The following is a 22,168-nucleotide window of genomic DNA, read 5'->3' on the forward strand; positions in this document are numbered from 1 at the left end:
CCGCTGAAAAAACTTCGTAGGCGCAGCTTGGAACAATGATATACTCGCCCAACGTCAGGCGGAAGAGAGCATGCGCAAAGGGTATCGAGTCTATGACACTTACGAAGCCGGCTGAAAGTTTACAATGCATTCTGAATGCTCGATATATTTCATATTTCTCCTAACGTAAAGCTACAACAATCTGACAATTATTTACATTTCCGTTGCGCTTGTTCATTTTGGTAAAATTGAGATTTAAGAATATTTACATTGGAAAAGAAAACATTTGAAAAAGAGAACTTCTCGTGCATTTTAGAGTTCTTAGGATCGTCACGCAACGTTTCTCTCCCCACGAACGACGAAATGTTGCGTGACAACGTCAAGACCACTGTATAGGAGGCGGCTAACCCTATTCGGTATTCCAATTTGTTTTTCAATATTTGAACATCATGTCAACCTCCTTAGTAGCATTTTCTTTTTTACTGAGGACGCAAAATGACATTTATAATGCAATAAAGTTTCTAAAAAGAAATATGGGACAAGAATAAGTTCTTCGTCAATTAAAAAGATCGAAATGTATCGCACTACTGCCCCACATGCAAATTTAAAACTTTTTGTTTTTATCTTAGAGGGCATTTAAATTTACATTTTACTCAAGCTCTTTCCGATAATTTTTATTTTTTACTGCGCATGCTCGACGAGAATTATTTTGTTGAGCATGCGCAGTAAGAAATTAGGGACCTTGGAACGAGATTTTGTTTTACTCTGCTGGTGTAATAGTTATCGTGACCAGAGGTTTGCGCATGCGTGCGGTTAGGGCTAAAGACTGTGACCTTAATCTTGATCTCGACGATCGAGACACGCTCTCGCTTTTCTTGTCAGCTACTGTGACTTGCATGATTTGATCTTCGATGTCGTCTTCAGTCTCATCCTGTAATTCAACTTGGCTTTTATGAACGTCGACCCTGTGGTTATTCTTAGTCGCTTCGTCGTGGTTTTGTGGCTCAGCGGTCTCTTTGGAATGACATGCTCTTTGGCTATTCGTATTTACATTGAAAGACTCTGTATTGCGCCTGGCGGTAAGGTCTTCGTTTCCTGTTTTCATTTGCCTCCCATCGGTCGTGCTGAGGCTCACTCGTGGCGAGACAACGTTTCGTCTACTCATCCTTGACCTACAGTTTGGGCGCTCTTCCTTCAAATCGATGTCTTCATACGTTATCCCGTGCTCTCGATCATCAGCTCCAAGTAGCTCGTCCTCCATCGACAGCCTCAGTCCAATCAGCTTGTCGATCACAAAGAACTGTATTCCTACCGTCACAACAGTCCAAACTGAAATCACAACACATGCAAGGACTTGAATTCCAAGGATTCTGACATTGCCTCCTTTGAACGCGCCGTATGTATTCGAGAAGGTCTCTTCGAGTCGATCGGGCTCTACAAACATCCCGACGGCTATCATTCCCCATATAGACCCTCCTGCGTGTATCGATATAGCGCCGACTGGATCATCCACTTCGAAGCGTTCTAGTATCTGCCATCCTATTGTAGCTACAGCTGCGCCTATTATACCAATGATGATGCTCTCCCCAGGTCTTACTACGCCACAGATTGCCGTGATGCTTACCAGGCTTCCCAGAATACCGGACATAAAAAGTGGAATATCCAATCTGTATAGTAATATATAAAGGTATTACAGTTTACATTACAGTTGACTTTTGCAAATGATTTGTTCTTAAGCAAGGCTTAGCCTGCGCAAGCGGCGGTATTTTTCGAATGAGAAAAGGGACAATTCAGAATTCAACTTAGTACGTAAGAGAATTTTGGTAAAGTAAATTAAGCCTACCTGTTGAAAAGTATGTAGCTGTATATGGTTACAAACACTCCTCCTCCACACGAAGCATTCAGGGTACAGACAGCAGAGCGAGATGCGAGCTTCCACTTCCCGCCGCTGACACCAAATGTACTTCCACAGTTGAAACCAAGCCAGCCCCACCACAACATAAACATCCCTAGAAACACCAACAGATTACTCTGATTGTTATATACGTTTGATAATATGGAGGGGTAGGGGTAGGGAGAACAATATTAAAAAGTACTACGTAAGGGGGAGGGGTAGGGAGAACAATATTAAAAAGTACTACGTAAGGGGGAGGGGTAGGGAGAACAATGATAAAAAATACTATGTAAGGGGAAGGGATGAGAAGAACGATGTTAAAATATACTAAGTAAGGGAGAGGGATAGGGAGAACAATGTTAAAAAGTACTACGCAAGGGGGAGGGGTAGGGAGAACAATGATAAAAAATTCTATGTAAGGGGAAGGGGTAGGAAGAACGATGTTAAAATATACTAAGTAAGGGGGAGGTGTAGGGAGAACAATGTTAAAAAGTACTACGAAAAGTAAGGGTTAGGGGTAGGGAGAACAATGTTCAAAAAGCAGTACGTAAGGGGGAGGGGTAAGGAGAAGAATGATAAAAAGTAGTACGTAAGGGGAAGGGGTAAGGAGCACAATGTTAAAGGGACTCTGAGGTGCCAGACACATCATAGCTTAAAATGTACATCAAACCTTGTTGATTTTGAAAATCGAAATGAAAATTCCATGAAATGCGTTTTTTGGGGTGATATCGTCCGTCAAAGTTGCGAAATGACTTAAGCTGGGCTCCCTGTGGAATATCGCGGATTCGATGGCTTGGGATGAATGAGGTGTGATGACGTCAGATAGTGGAACATGTTGGATAGCTGGAGCTGAATCAACCAAATTTCGCTATGGAAGTATGGCTGTTCTTTGTCAATTTGAGCCGGAAATTGCTTGAGGAGAAGAATATAATACACCCGATGAAAGTGTGATCGAGGACAGTGAGCTAGAAGAAGTGGCGAACGAGGAAAGGCTTCTAGGAATCGATTAAAGTCAACAATGTGTCGTGATGAAAACAGCTAGCTGATATGTGTTTATGTTGTTAAATGAGCTTATTAGGTAAAGGATTATGAGGTAAATGAAACATTTTATTTCACTCAAGATTTCAATATTTTCTGTTAAACTCAACGTAATTTTTAGACGTGACATGCATCACGACTATCGTGTCTGAACCGAGATGTGCTTAGGACTGCATTTAATAATTTCTCTTCATGACAGAGAAGGCTCATTCCAAATTGAACAAATATTACAAATAAGTGAGTTTTTTTAAAGTAATTTCCATTACGTTCTTATATTCCAAATAAGTGAGCTTTTTTCGGTATTTTCTATTTCACATACGTATACGTTCAATGCATATTCATTTCGCTGAAATGCTTTTTCAGCCCTCTGCGTTGTGCTAGTTCTGATATCGCCAATTTATAATTACATGGTGAATGCACGGTTATCTTAGCAAAAAGATCAGCATGTGTGGTATCTAAGATATTAAAGATCTACCTTCCCTGAATGTATGAGGAAGATACTGGCTTTAAAGAAGATGGAAGTGAAGATGAAGTCCCTTTAAGAATTACCTCGTAAGTCCGGGAAATAATACTAAACAAAATGTCACTTAAATATGAAAAAAAAGAGTAAAAAAATGTATTTGGTAACTTACCTAGCAGGACATTGGTTGGTGAAGCCATGATATGATTCCATTCTTTCTTAGACGAGCGTAGTATATACCTTCCTGTCCTTGGCTTCAGCATAAGAGTAGCAACCAGCCCTGCTACCCCACCAACCAGATGAACAGGGCTTGCCCCACCCATATCGACCACACCCATCTCCTTCAGCCATCCTTTATCACCCCAGACCCAGTGGGCTGGGAAACAATATGTGATGGTATTGGTGAAGGCAAACGCTGTGTATGCCTTTAGATTCATCCTCTCCGCGACGGCGCCCGATACAATTGTCGTTGCTGTTGTAGCAAACGATGCCTGGAAGAGGTACAGAGAGAAAACCTCGCCCATTTCCGACTCGTCTGCGTCGGTAAAGAAGTTGCCAAAACCAGAGAAGGCGTTCGTGCCACCCTCTTCTTTCCCGAAGGTAAATGCAAAACCAAACATCCAGAATCCAAGGCCACCGAAGATGACATCGATGGCGTTTTTGACCATGATGTTGGCTTCGTTTTTTCTCGATACCATACCTGGAAAGAAAATAATATAAGGATGGTAAGATGGGCAGATATTTTTTCTTTATCTTTTTCAATTTTTATCCCATTTTTCCTTTCCTTCTGAACCTCCCTCCGTCCCTTTCTTTCCTTTCTTCATTCTTTCTTTCTCCTTGTCTTTGTTTTTGTTTTCTCCCCCTCCACATTGCTAAAGATATTTTTTCTTATCTTCCTATCTTCGATCATGACAACCGTTAATTATTAATATAATAATAATGATAATAATAATTATTATTATTAATAATAACATATAAATGTTTGCCATTATTTTTTTTAAACATATATTATTAGGATTCATTTTTACTAAATAGATTTTATGGTTATACATTAGTAGATATATTTTTATTATAGTATATTTTATTATAGTTTTTCTTTTTTTTTTATTATTATTATTATTATTATTATTATAAAAAGATATATTTTTTATTTTAGGATATATGAAGAGATAATCTGTACGTCGTATTTATCTATATAGATACCAAATACAATTTTTTTTCTTAGTGAGAAATTAATGTAGAAGTGTTATTATTATTACAGATCATATCTTGAAGAATTATTATTGTCAATAAAGTTTATTAATTAAAATAAAATTAAAAAATGAAAATAATATTAATAATAATAATTATTATTATTATCATTATCAAATTATTATTATTTTTTACTATCTTAGTTTATTTTTTAATTCAATTTATTAATTTTTTTTCCTGTTCGATGAATTTAAAATTGGGTTGAAAACAAATAGCAGTTATCACAGAGCTTCTATTTTCTCTCATCACAGTTGATTCTAGTGTATTTCCACGCATTTATTTATATCGCTCACAAGTGCCAGCAGGTGGAAAAACTGAATACTAAAATGAAGAATTAAAGAGGCATGAAGCAAGTCGTAAGAGCCAATATACGATTTATTAAAGCACAGGGGGCGTAAAAAAATTATATCTTAAGATACATATTAACTACCAAATACTGGAACACCACAGAAAACAATTCAAAAACCAAAAGGAAAAAAAATCATCAAAAATATTTGATTTTGATGCCATTTATGTTTTTGGTCACTATTCGTGAGCTGTCGAAAAACTGGGTTTAAAATAACGTTAAAAACACACAAAAAATAACGGATTATATTTGAATTGACTTTGGTTTAGTCGTTATTATATAAGGAAAACCAAACTACAGAAAGTGCTTTAATGGTGACGACGAAAATGCGATTTCTCTTCGGCAAAATATCCTAACATTGAGCTCACGGCCAAGTCGGTTACTCCCCGACATGAGAGGAAAAAAAATGCAACTCTAAAAGGACAGAACCTTCCAAAAGATTAATAATTTAAAATAAAGGACTGAATTTCGCGTTTGAAGAATGACTATCATACGATCTAACAGCTTCTTAACTCAATGAAGTAATGAAAAAGGTAAAAAAATTCTCATCGAGTATTTGCATAACGCATACTAGAGTTCGGTTCATTTTGCACCTGTTCACATAAATTTGGCTCATATAATATTTTCAAATGCAATATTTTTCTTAGCATTTAAGTGATGCCTAGCAACGGGACAAAAATAAACTCAGTTTTAATTTTCGTGCAAACCTAGAGAAATCGATAATAGTGATATTAATTTTTGACTGAATTTATAAGCTTTTTTGAAGCTAACTATTGAGAATTACAGTGTTTCTACTCATATATAGCTTATCGACCGATAACATCCAGAGAGCCGGAAGAAAAAAAGAAAGAAAGAAATATAATATCATTGATAGAGAGACGTCGAGCAATCGATCGTCCAATATATTGTAATCACGAAAGAATATATATCTTACATCAGGGGAAAAAATTTTTTTCTTCGTGCTTCTGATTTTTAAATTGTATGAAATGTTATATCTCCAAAGATTTTTCACAAAAAAGTAAATAAAGTTATAGATTTATTTTGAGTTTATGGCCGTACGACATTTGAAACAAAAAAACAAAAAAAACAAAAAAAAACCACATCAGCACACACACGCATATCATATTTTTTTCTGTTTCAAGTTGCATCACCAAAAATTTCCGATCAAAAAACTCATCTGATATATTTATCGTGATCGTATTACTTACCCGATTCGACTAAACCGAATCCAGAAATCATTGTAAAAATAATAAAAGCGCTTGTTAGGATCCATACTGCATCTCCAGGTCCTTCCATAGCCCGACTTCCTCGAGAAACGGTCTCCTCAAATGAAGTGTTATTCAAAAGCATTCCTTTTTCGCTTGTATTCAACCTAGGAATAGTTCCAACATGAGTGATTATTATTATCTTCCGTCTCTAAAGTAGACGAAGATTTGTATGATATATTAATAGTTAATGGCAGAGGCTTAGCGTATTTATCGAGTAATTGAGATAGACGTTCAATTAATTCTACCGAGCTCAGTTTGAGCTCACGATCTGAATATTACAATATATATAGTTTTCCAATTAAGAATGAATTCTAGCGGAAATTATTAATTGCTTGGGGAAATTGAGTTAGCGCATGCCTTTATAAAACCGAAAAAAACTCTTTTATCCTTAGTATAACAACTTCTTAGCTTAGAGTATTTTACCTGCGTCAACTTGTCTTGTTTCAGCAACTGGACGATTTTACTGAAGATTAAAAAAAGAACCAAAATCCCGGCTATTGTTCCACAATATATCCTCTTGAATTGAATAACCTTTTATGTACAGTGAATTGGAACTGTTTGATGCAAAAAGTGTGCGAAGCTGGAACAAATGAATTTATATAGAGTCGTGCCAAGCTAATTCTATGACTTCAAAATGTTTACCCTTAGACAATGATTAAGAACTCTAATTTATGCTTTTTTTCATACAAAATTGTCAACAAATTTATGCATTATCAACATAAAAAATTTACACAAAATTGCAATATTAGTCTATTCCAGCACTATAGCAGAGTAGTTTATTTTAATTTTGTATCTATATTTTTGGGGGTTTAAGGAATAAAAATAAAAATAAAATAATAATAATAATAATAATAATAATAATAATAATAATAATAATAATAATAATAATAATAATGATAAAAAGAAACGGAAAAGAAAAAAAAAGAACATGTAATTAATGGAAATAATCAAGTTTCAAATAAAAATTCTTTGTCTGAGCTGTAACCATTAAACAAAAAAATGATACTCTAGGGAATGACATGTGGTCTTAAATGGGAAAACGTTGGCGCCTAAGTTAAAGGGGTCTTTTTTTGAAATGTAGCTCTTGCAGGATCATGCACGTGTTTAATTGATTTGTTGTTGTTGTTGTTGTTGTTGTTGTTGCTTGAAGCCAGTAATTTAAGATATTACTTCGATCCATTTAATGTCTAACTTCCTGCCGGATATCGTATACCATGGAACCACAATCTATGTCAATAGACCAGTTTCGAATTCCAAATCACCGCTGTGTTCCTTGATTACAGACTCATTTGCACAGGGTTAGCCTCGTATAAGTGTCTAATTACTCGCAAATACCAACGGTAAAGTAAAGAATGCACAACTTCAACAATACAAACACTTTGAAACTCGACGGACGCACAAACTCGAGGCTAACCCTGTGCAAATGAGTCTGTAATCAAGAAACACAGCGGTAATTTGGAATTCGAAACGGGTCTATTCCTTCTCCAGGGTAATTGAACAAGTAAACAATAGAATATGTGTAAATTATCTGACTTTTATATAAGCTTTTTTATTTTTAATATTAGTTTTATTAAAATAGCTTATTGTCTACAACCTTGACTTACTGGTTTGTAGTTAAACCGTCGAGTCTAATTTAATAAATACAATTTAGCGTAATCATAGTGAGAGTTTTAGGTTACTTATACAACTTAAGGTCTTACAGACTAGTCTGACTCTGTGTCACTTCATAGTATCGAGAAGGGTTCTATCAGTGCCGCCATGGTAAATAATGCAATACAGATGAGAAAGATTTTGCAAAGAAAGCGTATTTATCAGAACGTAAAGAAAAGAACGAACGAACTAACGAACGAACGAACGAACGAACGAACGAACGAACGAACGACGAACGAACGAACGAATGAACGAAACTATAAATGACGAGCTGCTCAGAGATGGTCACGAAATACACACGATTTAAAACTTCCATCTATCCCTACACTTAGTATAAACTCATATTTGGCCAAGGTATATCTGGTACCGCGCAGTTTACAATACAAGTAGAGGAGTCGTGCTCCAAAGTTATTGTATCGAGCCACCTTGATGGCTCTTCTTCCACTAAAATCTATTGTTATTTACAAGTCGATTTTTGTGGAGGGATAAAAACTGGAGAACTAAAAGAAACTACCTCGAAGCATAGGAAAGAACCACTGGCAACATTCCTCATTCACGACACCAAGTTTGCGAATCGATTGTGATTGGCGCACTTTCATCGCTATACGCCTATAGGCTTACCTACATACAGGTTGTACATAGAGTACTAACTAGGTGTTGCTATGCTACTGTTTATCACACTTGCTAAAGAATTCTCTAATTTTTCGAAAGATCTTTCCAAATGCCCTTCTATAATCGCGGTTACATCCAGCATAAACAAAAACATTTACACAATGATTAGTGTAGATCATGCAAACGGCTATCTTCACCAACACGGACGGTGCTTTCGGGCCACCAAACATCTCCACCACATCAATAACAATAATGGGCACAACAAGTACGATGAAAAATCCTACGACAAACGATACGATTCTTGCAGCTTTCATCTGCTTAATGCTGTTTCTTCGATCCTCAGGGGTATTTTCCAAAGTCTCAGTTGACTTGGTGTTCGAGACTTCTTCATTGTTTCTTGGTTGGACAACAAATCTCTCCTGGGCGTGGATGCGACGATTATGGTTAACACTTGCACGTAGGATAAACCCGTAAATAAGAATAACAGTCGTAATAGGAATAAAGTGGACTATAATGTACAATGTGGTTATATATTCTTTGGAAAGTAAAGTTGTAAAACGACAAATTGTTACAGGGGGTGATGGGTTTAGCCCTCCAAGGCCTACTGAGGGGGCGAGCGCTAGAACCGTTATCATTATCCAACTCGTACCAATGACCGCGAAGATAAAGTTTGGTGTCACTGCTTCATAGTAGAAATAAGGCATAAAAATCGCGACGAATCGTTCGACGCTTATGAACAAGATATTCACATTTGACGTGCTTCCAAAAAGAATTGACAGAGGAATCGATATCTGACAGAGGAGTTTCACGTCTGTCTTCCAAGTTAATGTCTCGGCAACTCGTAAAGGAACTGATACGAATCCCTGCAGGAAGTCTGTGAGAGCTAGATTAGCAAGTAGATAGTTACTGGTCGTTTGGAGATTACTTTGAACAAAAATAGCAACCATGACCAAAAGGTTACCAAACATTGCTGTCAGAGAAATGACAAGATAAAAGCAAGAAAAAAATACCGTCTCCGCAAGCGTAGACAAACTTGAATCGGAATCTCCACTGGTTAAGTTGGTCTGACGAGTCGTTTGGTTACTTCGCAAATGTTGAAAGAAAGTCTGTGCCATCTTGTCTCTCCCAAAAGTCGAAGAATATTGACAGGAGTAATTAATTTTGAAGGTCTTTTTTTTACAGATCTTTAGCTTGTTTGCTTATTCCAGTCAGGTTTAATCTAAGATTACGAGCAAGTATTAATGAATTTGAAGTTTTCCTCCGACGATTTAAGCCATCGACTTCCTGGTGTGCGAGATCTTTACATTTGAGAGATTAAATGAGTGTATTTGATTAATAGTTTTTTGTCGTCTTCTTCCTTCTCTAGTCACCTGTGACTTTTTATTGAACTAGGCTCTCTTTTCAACTAGTTGCTTTTTGTCCACTTCACATTTGAAGAAGATTTTATTCACCAGCACCGAGCAATGGGGCTTCTTAGAAACGTCAAAAGTGCTGTTTCGTCTTCTGCTTTTTCTACCCACCTGTGACTTTTTATTGAACTAGGCTCTCTTTTCAACTAGTTGCTTTTTGTCCACTTCACATTTGAAGAAGATTTTATTCACCAGCACCGAGCAATGGGGCTTCTTAGAAACGTCAAAAGTGCTGTTTCGTCTTCTGCTTTTTCTACCCACCTGTGAATTCTTATTGAACTAGGCTCTCTTTTCAACTAGTTGCTTTTTGTCCACTTCACCTTTGAAAATATTTCATTCACCAGCACCGAGCAATGGGGCTTCTTAGAAACGTTAAAAGTGCTTCTTCGTCTTCTGCTTTCTCTAACCACCTGTGACTTTTTATTGACTAGACTCTCTTTTCAACTAGTTGCTTTTTGTCCACTTCACATTTGAAGAAGATTTTATTCACCAGCACCGAGCAATGGGGCTTCTTAGAAACGTCAAAAGTGCTGTTTCGTCTTCTGCTTTTTCTACCCACCTGTGAATTCTTATTGAACTAGGCTCTCTTTTCAACTAGTTGCTTTTTGTCCACTTCACCTTTGAAAATATTTCATTCACCAGCACCGAGCAATGGGGCTTCTTAGAAACGTTAAAAGTGCTTCTTCGTCTTCTGCTTTCTCTACCCACTTGTGAATTCTTATTGAACTAGGCTCTCTTTTCAACTAGTTGCTTTTTGTCCACTTCACCTTTGAAGAAGATTTTATTTACCAGCATCGAGCAATGGGGCTTCTTCAAACGTCAAGAATGATGCAGGATAACTGTTGCCGCAGCGCAGCGTATCTTTTCATCTATCTTCCAACGCACCAAGTTAAATGAACTATTGATTTCGGCTCCTGATATATGATCAACACCAGAACAGAAAATATTTGTCGGTGTCCTAACACCTGGCAAAATAGAAAAAAAATATTTAAATATTATTCACATCTGATTCCATAATAATTTTTCAAATTTAGACTATCTATATTAATCTTAATTTTTGTTATTGCGGCTTTGAGCATTTCTTTCACACTGAAAGCGTTACAAAACAAGGTTTCCCCCCTCTCTTGCGATTAAAGAGTCAAACATCACTCGAGTACTTTTTAAAATAAATGTTAGTTATTGGAATCGGTTGTGGTTCGGCAATAGATCTAGTAATAAAAATAAATTTAACAAATAACTGACGTTGAGCGCTAATGCAAACTTTTCTTGCCCTTCCGTCCGTGTGTCTTTTTTCATCGTACTTGAGGTGGAACGCGGACGAAGGAGACGTAGCAGAGTCGATGAAGTATATTGAATGCGAAGCGTTTACTTACTGACAGTGTGGTGACCTTCTTTAACAGTGAGACTCTAGCTACACAAACACTGTTCTTCCATCTGAAGGGAATATTTCAAGAGCATCACTTACGAAATAATATTTCACCACCAGTCAACAGGACTGCATTTGAGCGACAATGATGACGTATTATATGGAAGAGCTTAGTTCAATACGCTTTTTTTGGAGCTTTAAGTTACACACTTAAGCTGTCAAACGTTGGCAGGTAGAGCAAATCCAAAACTAGGCTGTCGCCTCTTCAGAGATGTCAGTGTAGATTATCGTTTATCGTATCTCCAAGCTGATTATGAAATGCCTTATTATCTAACAGTAAAACGCAAGACGACGTCAAGTACCTTAAAGGCCGGTTTAGACGGTACGATTTTCGCCTACAACTATCGTACACAACACGCTCGCGTCTTTCGTAGGCGAGTTGTAAGCTTGATTTACACGCTACGACTCGAGTTGTAGGATGGCGCAAGCGTGTTGTATACGTTAGTTGTAGGCGAAAATCGTACCGTCTAAACCGGTCTTAAGTAATTCATCGTAAAATTGAAAATTGAATTTAAAAAAAAAAAATCTGCCAAAAAATTCTCTAAATATTTCCACTTTCTTTCACAATTTTCTTTTTTTGTTATTTAATACCTAAGTGATTAAGGTTTATGAAAAGGGGATCGATTGATAGAGAAAAAGGGTTTGACAAATAAATGCGAATTCGTTGTTTACTTAGGGTTTGACTATCTTGAATAAGCTTTAATTTTCTGCTTGATTTTCGTGTTGCCATATCATTGAAAAAGCAATCAAATAACGTGTGAACGCGCTTTCGTAGCTTATGCTTTTGTCTTTATCTTTCCTTTGCGAAGATTTGCTCCATTTTTTTAAAGCCATATTTCTTTTTTCAATTTTTTCGGTTCAATAAATAAAAAAATTGGTAGCGACTAGAATAACACAAAGTAATTTTTCATCTAGGCCCTTTCCGTGAGAACGAATTAGAATTTGGGAGCTGATTTTTATTATATTCGCATTATTTATTTTTGTCTCATCTTCTCTTTTCCATTTTTATTTAAATTCCAATCAGCCTTGGGCCGATAAAAGGAAAGGTAGGGTAAAAAAAAACCAACATGGAGGTGGAAAAATCTTAAACTAATTAAAAATAAAAGAAATTTTATATCTGAATAAAACGCAAGTCAAGAAAATTAATCCGCAAATCAGCTCTGCTCTGCTCTGCTCTGCTCTGCTCTGCTCTGCTCTGCTCTGCTCTGCTCTGCTCTGCTCTGCTCTGCTCTGCTCTGCTCTGCTCTGCTCTGCTCTGCTCTGCTCTCTCTTCTTCTCTTTACGGCCTACCTTCTAGCTACTCAACTTAGTCGTTAAAGTCTACATCTACTTCAAGGGCGATTAAACTTGCTATACTGTCTAACCCGTTATCCTCACTTGAAATGAAAGGTTCAATATTAGCTGGTTGGATGATTGCCACCCTACTCTTGAGGTGATTGGATGTATTTTGTCGCACTTTTTCTTGTTTAGTTTAAATAGAGAAATGAGAATCAAAAAGGTCACTGTAAATATATAATGACAACGAGAGTTGAACGAGGAAAAACAATATAAAGAGAGAGAGAGAGGAACAAGAGAGAAGAACAAGAGAGAGAGAGAGAGAGAGAGAGAGAGAATGAATGAATGAATGAATGCACCTTTATTTGAGGACGATAGTTTCATAAGTGTCATACACTTCTTTACATGAAAGTCGTACTTCATAAGAAAGAGATTTACATATAATATGTGATATATTTAAAAATGAATTAAATAATATGAACTATATATATAGCTATTAAAATGCGTATAAATGATAAATATAAAGTGACTAGGTACTATCCGACTGCCAATTAGACAAATTCTTATTAAAAACTAACCTAGAGGATGAAGTTCGGATATGTGAAGGAATAGAATTCCATAATTTAGCTCCTCTGTAAGAGAAACTTTTTTTAAGGAATTCAGTCCTTGGAATGGTTTGAATTTCTAATTTATCTTCGATATTTCTCAATTTAGATTTATAAGCATTTGAATCCTTACTTTTTGAGAAAAGATCCTGAGAGAGAGAGAGAGAGAGAGAGAGAAAGAGAGAGAGAACGAAAGAAAGAAAGAGGAAAAATTAGACACAAAAAGGCATCAGTTCGCACCTACAATCTTGGTCAAAAAAGTTGAGAAATTTTTGGTTTTGATGGTATTTTCATGAAAAACATAAAAAATTCCCCTTAAAACGACCCCCTCCCCCCCTAAACAATGGTGTTTCGAAGGATACAGGGCTGCTTTACCTACTGGGACCAACATTGTCTTGGGGGAGGGGGGGGGGGGGGTACGAACAATATTTTTTTAAATAAGAAAAATTCTACTATTTCATGATTGGATAAAAAATTCTCAACTCTTTTTGTCCAAGATTGTAGCTCCTCAAGGCAGGAAAGAGCATATGAAAGATGCGTTTACAAGAATATATACATAGAAAAGGCTTCGCTTTAAATATTTGCCATCAAAACCAAAGCTGTCAAATTATTATAAGTACCTCGCACGAACGTGATACGCGGCAAATGGCATAACATAGCATTGTTATAGCTCCTAAAGCTCAAACAGTATCACAGTGATATATACTGAATTCTTTTCAGGGCAGCTGGTTGCACAGTGAATCTTGTTTACCCCTGGTGCTATACTTACTTAGTTAAATTCGAATTAATACTTGAAACCTTTATTTACTTTTCGTAATTGCTTAAAACTCAAAAAATTCAAAATTAAAACGAGAAGTACTTGAGATGGGGAATTGGTTTTTCGCGACTTCAGTTATTGAAGGGGGGGTTACTATTTAAAAAATCTTCTATACAGAGGTGCGGCGAAAATCTGGTTTGTTTTCATTAATGCAGATTTGGTGTGACTGCGAAAAGCTCAATGAACAAAATGTGGCGGACGTGACGGTAAGCGCCTTCCTGTGAGTGCTGTGATTGGTTCAAAAAATGAATTTTGGACTGAAATTAAAAAAAGCAAACAAACAAAGTTATTTTTAGAATCACCTAAGCTAATCGGAAGGATCACGCGGTGACGATGTGATAAAGTGGCCCAGTCTACTGCTTAATCCCGTATCCGAAAATGGCGGACGAGAGTAGTAGAGAAGCAAGTCTGAGTATTGGACAGTGATTTTGAGGAAAATATGATCTTCAGGGGTGCTTGGCATTTACCCAGTAAAACCGGAAATTCCGGTTGGAAAAGCAAATGGCACACGTTATTCCCATTGAAATGCCGGAAAACTAGGGCTTCCAATTGAGGTAATTTACTTTTCCCGCTCTTTTCGGTTCTTCCGATAGACGCGTGTACCATTTTTCGAAGTCTAAGTTTTCCGCTCTTTTCATACCATTACGAATTTCCAAGATGATGGAATGATTTTAATGTAAGCGCCTCGAGTTGTGAAGAAGGTTTGCCAAGTTCATGAAAATGCAAGGGAAAATTCAAATTTGTAGGATTCAGGTTTCTATTATGGGTAATTGTTCACAAAAAAATAAGTCGAAATCTCTTAGAAAAGCGGCACTCTTCCTATACTCTAACTAACACGTAGCGAAGACAAGACCGCGGCTAACACTGCATCACAAAAATCCACTTAGCATTGCTCGTAAAAACACAACAATCCCTAAAATCCCTAAAGTAAATATTCTTTACAAACCTGATTTTGGCACGAAAATGTCCTTACTAGATTGACTGATCGCTCTAGGATTCATTGAGACGAGATTGTTATATAATCTAAATCTCGTGCAGTCCTGAACAAGCCTTGTCGAAACTGTTCCACCTCAAAAGCCTGCTGTGTTTGAACAAAGTTAAAGCCGAAAAAGAATCTCGAAAAATTCATTAAATTCATAAATAAATAACAAACTTCATAAAACAAATAGAATAATTGTGTTTTTAGCGGCCAATACCACGAAGAGCGCATGCGCAATTCATACAAATATTAATAATTGAAGAGAACTAATCGTTACATTTGCCCCGAATATAATAGTTGATAATCATTGACTTAAACAAAGGGGTTTCTTTGAATTCTTGGCGTGAATCTTTTTTCATTAGAATATAAAAAATTAAAAAAAAAACAAAACAATGGCCGCCATGCTGGTCGACGAATCAGAAGAAAGAAAGCCAAGATGGAATCTCAGCTAAAGTTATCCAAGATGGCGGCTGTGACGTCACATGCACTTCAAAAATATAGAAATCAGTGAAAGACTGAAGCCATAGAAATTCCTTTTTTGAGGCTGTAAAAAATCAACGAATAATAACGAAAACATTTTCTGGTTTTCAGTAAGAATTAACCATTCAGTTATAAAAATGTTATGCCCTAATTTAATCCGAGAAAAATAACTCGAGTTAATGATAATAAAACTTGGTATGTATTTGTATGAAATTCATGATATATAAAGTATTTATGTGAACTCTCTTATTTTTATAAATATAAACTACTTTAGGCATCTGCACCGGTCCCTTTTTTATTGATTCTTATTTTCCTTGTAAAACAACAACGATTCATATTCTAATGAGTACATAAAAAATTTATAGCTGGTGAGTCTTATTGAAGCGAACCAACTCTTCAGTTTATATTGCTTGATTGAAACGTCCTACGCTTTTGAAAGTTGTTGATAAAAACACAGCTAAAATCGACAGATGGAGAAGTGTCAGACACATGCTGATAACCATGGTAACACAAGCGTATGCAAGTAAAGAACACGGGGCTAGGCATACTGATGATCTTTATCATTGATATGTGGATTTTGGGGGGGGTCTGTATGGTCTGGGTTGGATTTACGCTCCTGAGTTTCATAACTGGATCAAAAAATAAATAAATTGGTCTTCCAAACAATCCTAAACCTAACTTAACAAAAGGGGTGCATGCTTTACTATGGGGCGATCGTGTCAAAAAGCAGTTTCTGTTCGGCCATATAAATGCGTTTTGGACATTGCGCTTGTTCAATTACAGTTTGTTATTCTCTATCGCTCTCTCCTTTACACAAGGGTTCTTCTCCGGGATTTCCAGATTTTAAATCCCAGTCACTCAGTGATAATCTACATGGGGGTATAGTCGGTCTTTAGAGGCTTAGGTTTATCTAGTAAGAAAAATTAAAATGGCGTCATTTTGTCGAGAACAAACCAAGAACTATAAAAAAAATTCTCGTGGTCAAAGCGAAGAGCAATCAACTGTCACATTCGACGATTTGATTCTTTGATAAAGTTTAAGTGTCAAAAAAAGATGTCAATATGACAACGATGTTTATCTCATCTTTAGTAAAGGGCGTCCTTCTTTTATTATTTATTTCACACAGTTTCCTGGCACATATTTGTACTCTACTTTTACATTTTTAAAGTATTCTTTGATCATTTAGTTACTTGGTTTATCAGTCGGTTTGCCTTGGTCGGACATACAGAGGGGCAACCAGTTTCTAGCGACCACTGGTCTGTTATTTAGGAGTTGATTGGTCGGTAGATTACATGATTTGCTGGTACGTTTAGATCATACGATTGGTTTCTTGTCAGCTTAGTCGGTCAGTTGACAGGTCGATCAAAAAATCCAGTATTCTAGATCACATTCATTTTTAACTCAATTTGAAATGAAAGCTGACTATTGAGTCAAGGACGCCTTCAAAAAGGTATTTCGCAAATTCTCTTTAGACTTAATTTTCGTTGTCTGGTTGGTTTCTTGGTGCATGGCTTGTGTGGCCAAATATGCATCTTTAAATCATTTGAAATGCCAAAAATGACTATAGAGTCAAAGACGCCTTGAAAAAGATCTTTTGCGAATTCTCTTATTTAAATTATTGGTTGTACGTCCGGTTGGTTTCTTGGTGGCTTGTGCAGCTGGTCGATCGGTTAACTAGTCGGTCGAATGTGATATTTGTACTTTTAGATAATATTATGTCAACATCTCCTTGACCAACAAAATATTCGTCTAAGAATCCTCTTAAAGTTCTGTCTGTACTCCTGGTTGAATCCAGCATAAACAAAAACATTCACACAGTTATTGGCATATATCATGCACACTGCTAGTTGTACAACGTCTGGAGAAGGCCTCGTCCCTTGTACAACATCTATCACATCTATGACAACGATAGGTAAGACTAAAACAATGAAAAGACCCACAACCACAGACACTACCTTGATGCCTTTAAACTTCTTCAAGTACAGAGAGAGGTTGGAGCTAGATTTTGCATTGAGAGTGAGTTTCCCGCTTCTTGAGAAACGGTTTATACAGACGGCAACGTTCTGTTGGTGAATTCGATGAGCTTGTTGGCAGCTTGCCTTCAGGATGAAGCCATAGAGAACTACAACCAAAGATATTGGGATAATATGAACATAAGAATATAGACTCCAGATGTATTCTTTCCTCAGATAAACAGGGAACCTACAAAATCTCATGTGTTGGGAAGGGTTCTTCTCATTCCAAGTAAGATGTGTCGCTGATATCAACGAGAAGAAACCAACTGTGAACCACGAAAAACCAATAAGACTCTTAGCTACTTTACTCGTGAAAAAATCAATGTGAAAAAATGGGTAATAAATAGCTAGGAATCGTTCGACGCTGATGAAAAGGATAGTAATGTTGGATGTCCCACCGAATAAGATACTCAAAGGGATTGCAACGCGACAGCTGATGTAGTTAGCAAAACTTGGAAACGTTTCCACTATTCTCAGAGGTACAGCAATTGCTCCTTGAAGCAAATCGGCTACAGCTAGATTGCACAAAAGCCAGTTGTTCTTATAAGACTGCAGCTTTGTGCTCGTGGCAATGGCTGTAATTACCAAAACATTTCCAGTAACAGCGATTATCATTGTAACGAAGAAGAAACACCTTGTCAAAATACGAATTTCAAAGCCTTGGAGATGAACATGAGTATTGTTTTCCCGTTGAAATGCATTGATGAACAAAGAAGAGTTGTTGCTAGACATTTCTACTCAAAAAAATTAAACCAAAAGCTCAGAAATATCGTTCGACACTTTTGGTGAGAACTCTCTAATGTAATACCCTTGTACAAGCGAAGTTAAATAAATGAACAAGCTTACTTGACAGGTAGTCACCGAGTGCTTTAATTTACCATTTGATAATATATTCCAATATACACATAAAAAAACTGATGTCAAATTTTAAAGAAATGTTCATCTAAAATGTAAATGTCGCTCTTACTCCAAGTGTAAATGAAGCGCAAAAGTTTACTCGAAGGCAGAAAGGATGAATAGTGGAAAGTTGTGAATAAACCTGACGAATTTGACATTTTGTTAGTTGATGTTTACTTTGTCACTTGTTGATGCTTACATTTTTTAAATGGTTGCCAGTGTTTTTTAGTTTTGTTTATTTTCATTACATAAAGTATTACAGATTTTAAGAAAACTTGGATCATAATATGCATGGAAATTAGATAGATATACCTTCTAGAAAAGAGCCAGGTAAATTGGTTACACGGCTTTTAATCATCACTGGTGTCATTTCAAGTCAAACGTACTGTGACAAAAATGACAAATAAAAGATCAGCTAATCAAACAGAAAAACTATTTTTTCTTCAAAAAATTGAAAGAAAAAGTTTCATTCTTTCCCATTCTTAGAATAAAAGCAACACAGATTCAAAAACTCGTTTACGATATAAATATAAGTTTAGTAATGGGCCTTTGAGTTTTTTAAGTTTAAGTGATTAACTTGATCTCACTTGGGAAGAAGTCTTTGGTTAACCCCGTGTTTGAGAGCTATGAAAAGAAAGTCTTATTTTTTATTACAAGACATAATTTATAAAGTAGAACTAAAAACTCGATATTTACCTAAGGACAATCATGCACTTCTTGGTGTTTACATTTTTTTCTTCAAGTGACTGGTTGGCCGCCGGGGACACTAGTGAAAAACGTCTGCGCATGCTCTGAATCCGTATGCAAATTAGTTAAAACATATGTAAATTTGACTTTCAAACATGCCTGATAAGTTGGACTTCACAAAATGCCAAAACTTAGTGTCTATGCTCAAAACTTAAGGCTAATTCTTTCATATTGTGTTTGTTAATATAGTATCTTGGTCTGTCAAAAGTATACTCGTGAAATGTTTCGTATGCTCAAACTCTTCAAAATTCTTAGAAAACGTGCTAAAATGCACGCATGCGCAAACGTGTTTGTTTAGTGTCGCCGGTGAGTTTTTTATGGCCTGGTTTGTTTGCACTGATATGAGAATGTATCTATTGAAATGTTTCACTATGTCGGAGTAGGAGGGGAAAGGTTGACAAGTTATTTTTAACACAGTCATGGACCATTCAGTTTTTAATGAAATGGGGTAGGTGGATGAGAACTGGCTTTGAGATTGTAGTTAGCCTAAAAAATGGGGGTCATGAAATAATTGATGAGTTATATAATTCTGAGGTGCAACCACGTGTCTCAAGATCCCTCAAGATATTATTAACCTATTATTGATTTAAAATAATGAATAATAATATTTATTAACTTAATATTGCGCAGTCTAACATGCCAATATATGATCGAGTGCGCATTACAAAATACAATATTAATATCTATTTACAAGGTAATATTTCCTTACTATTAAAATAGAAATTTTAAAAAAATATCATTAAGTGAAAAAATAAAAGTAATAGGTATAAAATTAATAAAATATAAATGATACTAAGTTCTAATCATGAAAAGCTGATTCAAAAAAAAAAAAAAAGTTTTAAGCATACTTTTACAATTACTGACTTTTTTAACTTAGGCCCCGTCCACGCGTATCCGGAAATTTTTGTATCCGCAAATTATTTTTTGCGGATACGAAAATGTTTGCGTCCACACGCAGCGTATTCGAATCGTTTTCACCGTCCACACGTATCCGTTTTCGTAAAATTTGCGGATACGGACACAAAAATTTGCGGACACGTGTAGGCGCAACCCGTATTCGCAAAAAAAAAGTTGCGGATACAAAAATTTCAGGGTACGTGTGGACGGGGCCTTAGGGTATTTTATTAAGTATTAATCATGTGTCGTGCAATGACCGACAGAGCACAAAAACGACAAGGCTGCTACTTTCGCAATTTTTTTCTTTATCTATCATTCATGCTAAAAATCGTTTAGTGTTTCATTCGTGTCTCTTGTGCTTTAAACTTTTCACAAAATTCTGCTAACCTCGAGCAATTCTACTTCGAGGTATTCAGAGCGAAAATGTTAGTTTTTGTGCTGATCAAAATATAATCTCTCCCAACGTTCAGGGAGTTATATCTCAACTACGCATTCCTTAAATTTCCCCAAATTTTGGTATTTTGTTAATCAGCCCCAAAAGAGCCTGTTTATAAAGTATAAAGCTTAGAACCCGTTTTTCTGCCCTGTCGTCATGACCGTGATGGTGGCGCATCCGAGCAATTTCATTGGCTGATTAGTAATCTCGTGTGCTGTTATTGCCTCGTCAAAGATGGTTCACAAAATAAGGTTATGTTAACATCTATTAAGCAAATCAGAAATTATAAGGGTAGAAGCGATGACGTCATTAGTAGTCCAGTCTCGCGTTGGTCCAATTCTATTGATTGAGCATTATACTTGCGCGCTGATTGGTTAAAATGTAGTATTTTGTTGTAAGTTGTGAGCCTGGGTTCAAACCATTTACTTTGATGCCGTTATAAAATTAATTCTTCGTGGGTTTCTCTCTTGCATTTTCCATATTTATATTATTTTCGTAATTTTCAGTTTATTCTTTTAGTTGTGAGTGGAAATTTATTGGGCCTTTATGGAGGCCACTTTGAGCTCAAGTAAAGAACATTAGATTCAATTTTTCTCGATTTTCTTTCAATAGGGGTTCCCTGTGGTGTATAGGTGGATTGAATGGAGATATTAAGATTGATTGGAATCGAGTGCAGCCCATAAATATGGAAAACACTCAATATTATTAAATGAACCGAACGAGTTCTCGAGGAGCAAACTCTATGACTTCTATCGCCACTGTTTCTGCTCAGAAAATTAAGTATCTAATAGAGTATAAGTTAAGTGTTTTAATAAAATTAGCAAGTTGGGTGAAATAGGCCCTTTGCAGTGGACGGTCACGTGTCTATACTGGTGAGCAAAATTTTTTATCTTATTTTAAATTGGTGATTCTTTTTAGCTTCTTGTAAAGAACTGAATGAAACGATGTGTATCCAGTGTTTCACGAAATGCAATTTCATTACGATCACTCGAAACAGTTTGTAGAAATTTTGTTTGCTCACCAGTATATTTCACCCATGGGAATCAAGATGTTCATTCATTTGCTCTCAGTGAATTAATCAGCACGTGATTACTGAGCTGCAAAGGGCCTATTGGCTTAAAAGACCAATGACTCCAAGTACAGGTGATTTGGAATCTAGGCGCGCAATGCATTGTTAGTCGTATCGAAAATGTCCAAGTATTTTTTATTATCTAGCTCTCTGTCAAACCAAAATATTTCCCACCAAATACAAAGAAATATGCCATGCCATTTCTAAAAGATATTAGATGAATCTTTCCACAGATGACTTCTATTTTCTGTATTTTTGAGTATTTCACACGACACTAATGTCAAAGCAGTTATTCAAATTTTGTTTTTAGAGTGCAAGCAATTAATCCGTGAAACACTAATTACTAAATAGTACAAAATAGTGCTAATTAAACAATTAGAAAACAATGGAATTTGCTTGAAATTGTGCTATTTAGTATTACTAAAGTTTTACGGTTATATTGTTTGCACTCTATCACTTATCGTATTTAATTTTGTGTAATTTTATATTCATGTTCTTTTACTGATAAGACGTACGTCCGTGTATAAATAGAGGAATCTATCTATCTATCTATGTTGTTTATTGAGCCCAAAACCTGGAATTGTGGAATATTGACTGAGTAAGGATTAAAATGTTCAC

General features: G+C 36.1%; 3 protein-coding genes and 1 long non-coding RNA gene across 5 annotated transcripts; 1 reads left to right on the plus strand and 3 right to left on the minus strand.

Moving 5' to 3' along the window:
• Positions 1-118: 118 nt before the first annotated feature.
• On the minus strand, positions 119-6,898 carry LOC116292353 (putative ammonium transporter 2). 2 transcript variants are annotated; one of them, XM_031699651.2, is made up of 5 exons: positions 6,660-6,898; positions 6,177-6,340; positions 3,544-4,071; positions 1,823-1,988; positions 119-1,646 (listed from the first exon to the last, which is right to left on the minus strand). In XM_031699651.2, the coding sequence occupies exons 2-5, from the start codon at positions 6,316-6,318 to the stop codon at positions 740-742; spliced, it is 1,743 nt and encodes a 580-aa protein (XP_031555511.1). In that variant the 5' UTR covers positions 6,319-6,340; positions 6,660-6,898; the 3' UTR covers positions 119-739. The 2 variants fall into 2 exon arrangements, with proteins under 2 accessions (XP_031555511.1, XP_031555512.1); XM_031699652.2 differs by lacking the exon at positions 6,660-6,898 and having other exon boundaries at positions 6,177-6,468.
• LOC148908437 (uncharacterized) lies at positions 3,116-3,542 on the plus strand. The gene is made up of 2 exons (XR_016120686.1): positions 3,116-3,148; positions 3,275-3,542. It is a non-coding gene; the product is annotated as an uncharacterized LOC148908437 (long non-coding RNA).
• Positions 6,899-7,769: 871 nt separating the features above from the next.
• Positions 7,770-9,613, minus strand: LOC116292356 (dopamine receptor D1.L-like). Its single transcript, XM_031699655.2, has one exon. It carries the CDS (start codon positions 9,611-9,613, stop codon positions 8,552-8,554), a length of 1,062 nt encoding a protein of 353 aa, XP_031555515.1. The 3' UTR covers positions 7,770-8,551.
• Positions 9,614-16,578: 6,965 nt separating this feature from the next.
• On the minus strand, positions 16,579-18,294 carry LOC116292357 (dopamine receptor D1.L-like). The gene has a single exon (XM_031699656.1). It carries the CDS (start codon positions 18,234-18,236, stop codon positions 17,208-17,210), a length of 1,029 nt encoding a protein of 342 aa, XP_031555516.1. The 5' UTR covers positions 18,237-18,294; the 3' UTR covers positions 16,579-17,207.
• Positions 18,295-22,168: the final 3,874 nt, after the last annotated feature.

This window comes from Actinia tenebrosa, unplaced genomic scaffold (genome assembly GCF_029948245.1).
Source record: "Actinia tenebrosa isolate PJP-AT-01 unplaced genomic scaffold, QUT_ActTen_1.0 PGA_scaffold3__52_contigs__length_22856419, whole genome shotgun sequence".
NCBI lineage: Eukaryota > Metazoa > Cnidaria > Anthozoa > Actiniaria > Actiniidae > Actinia > Actinia tenebrosa.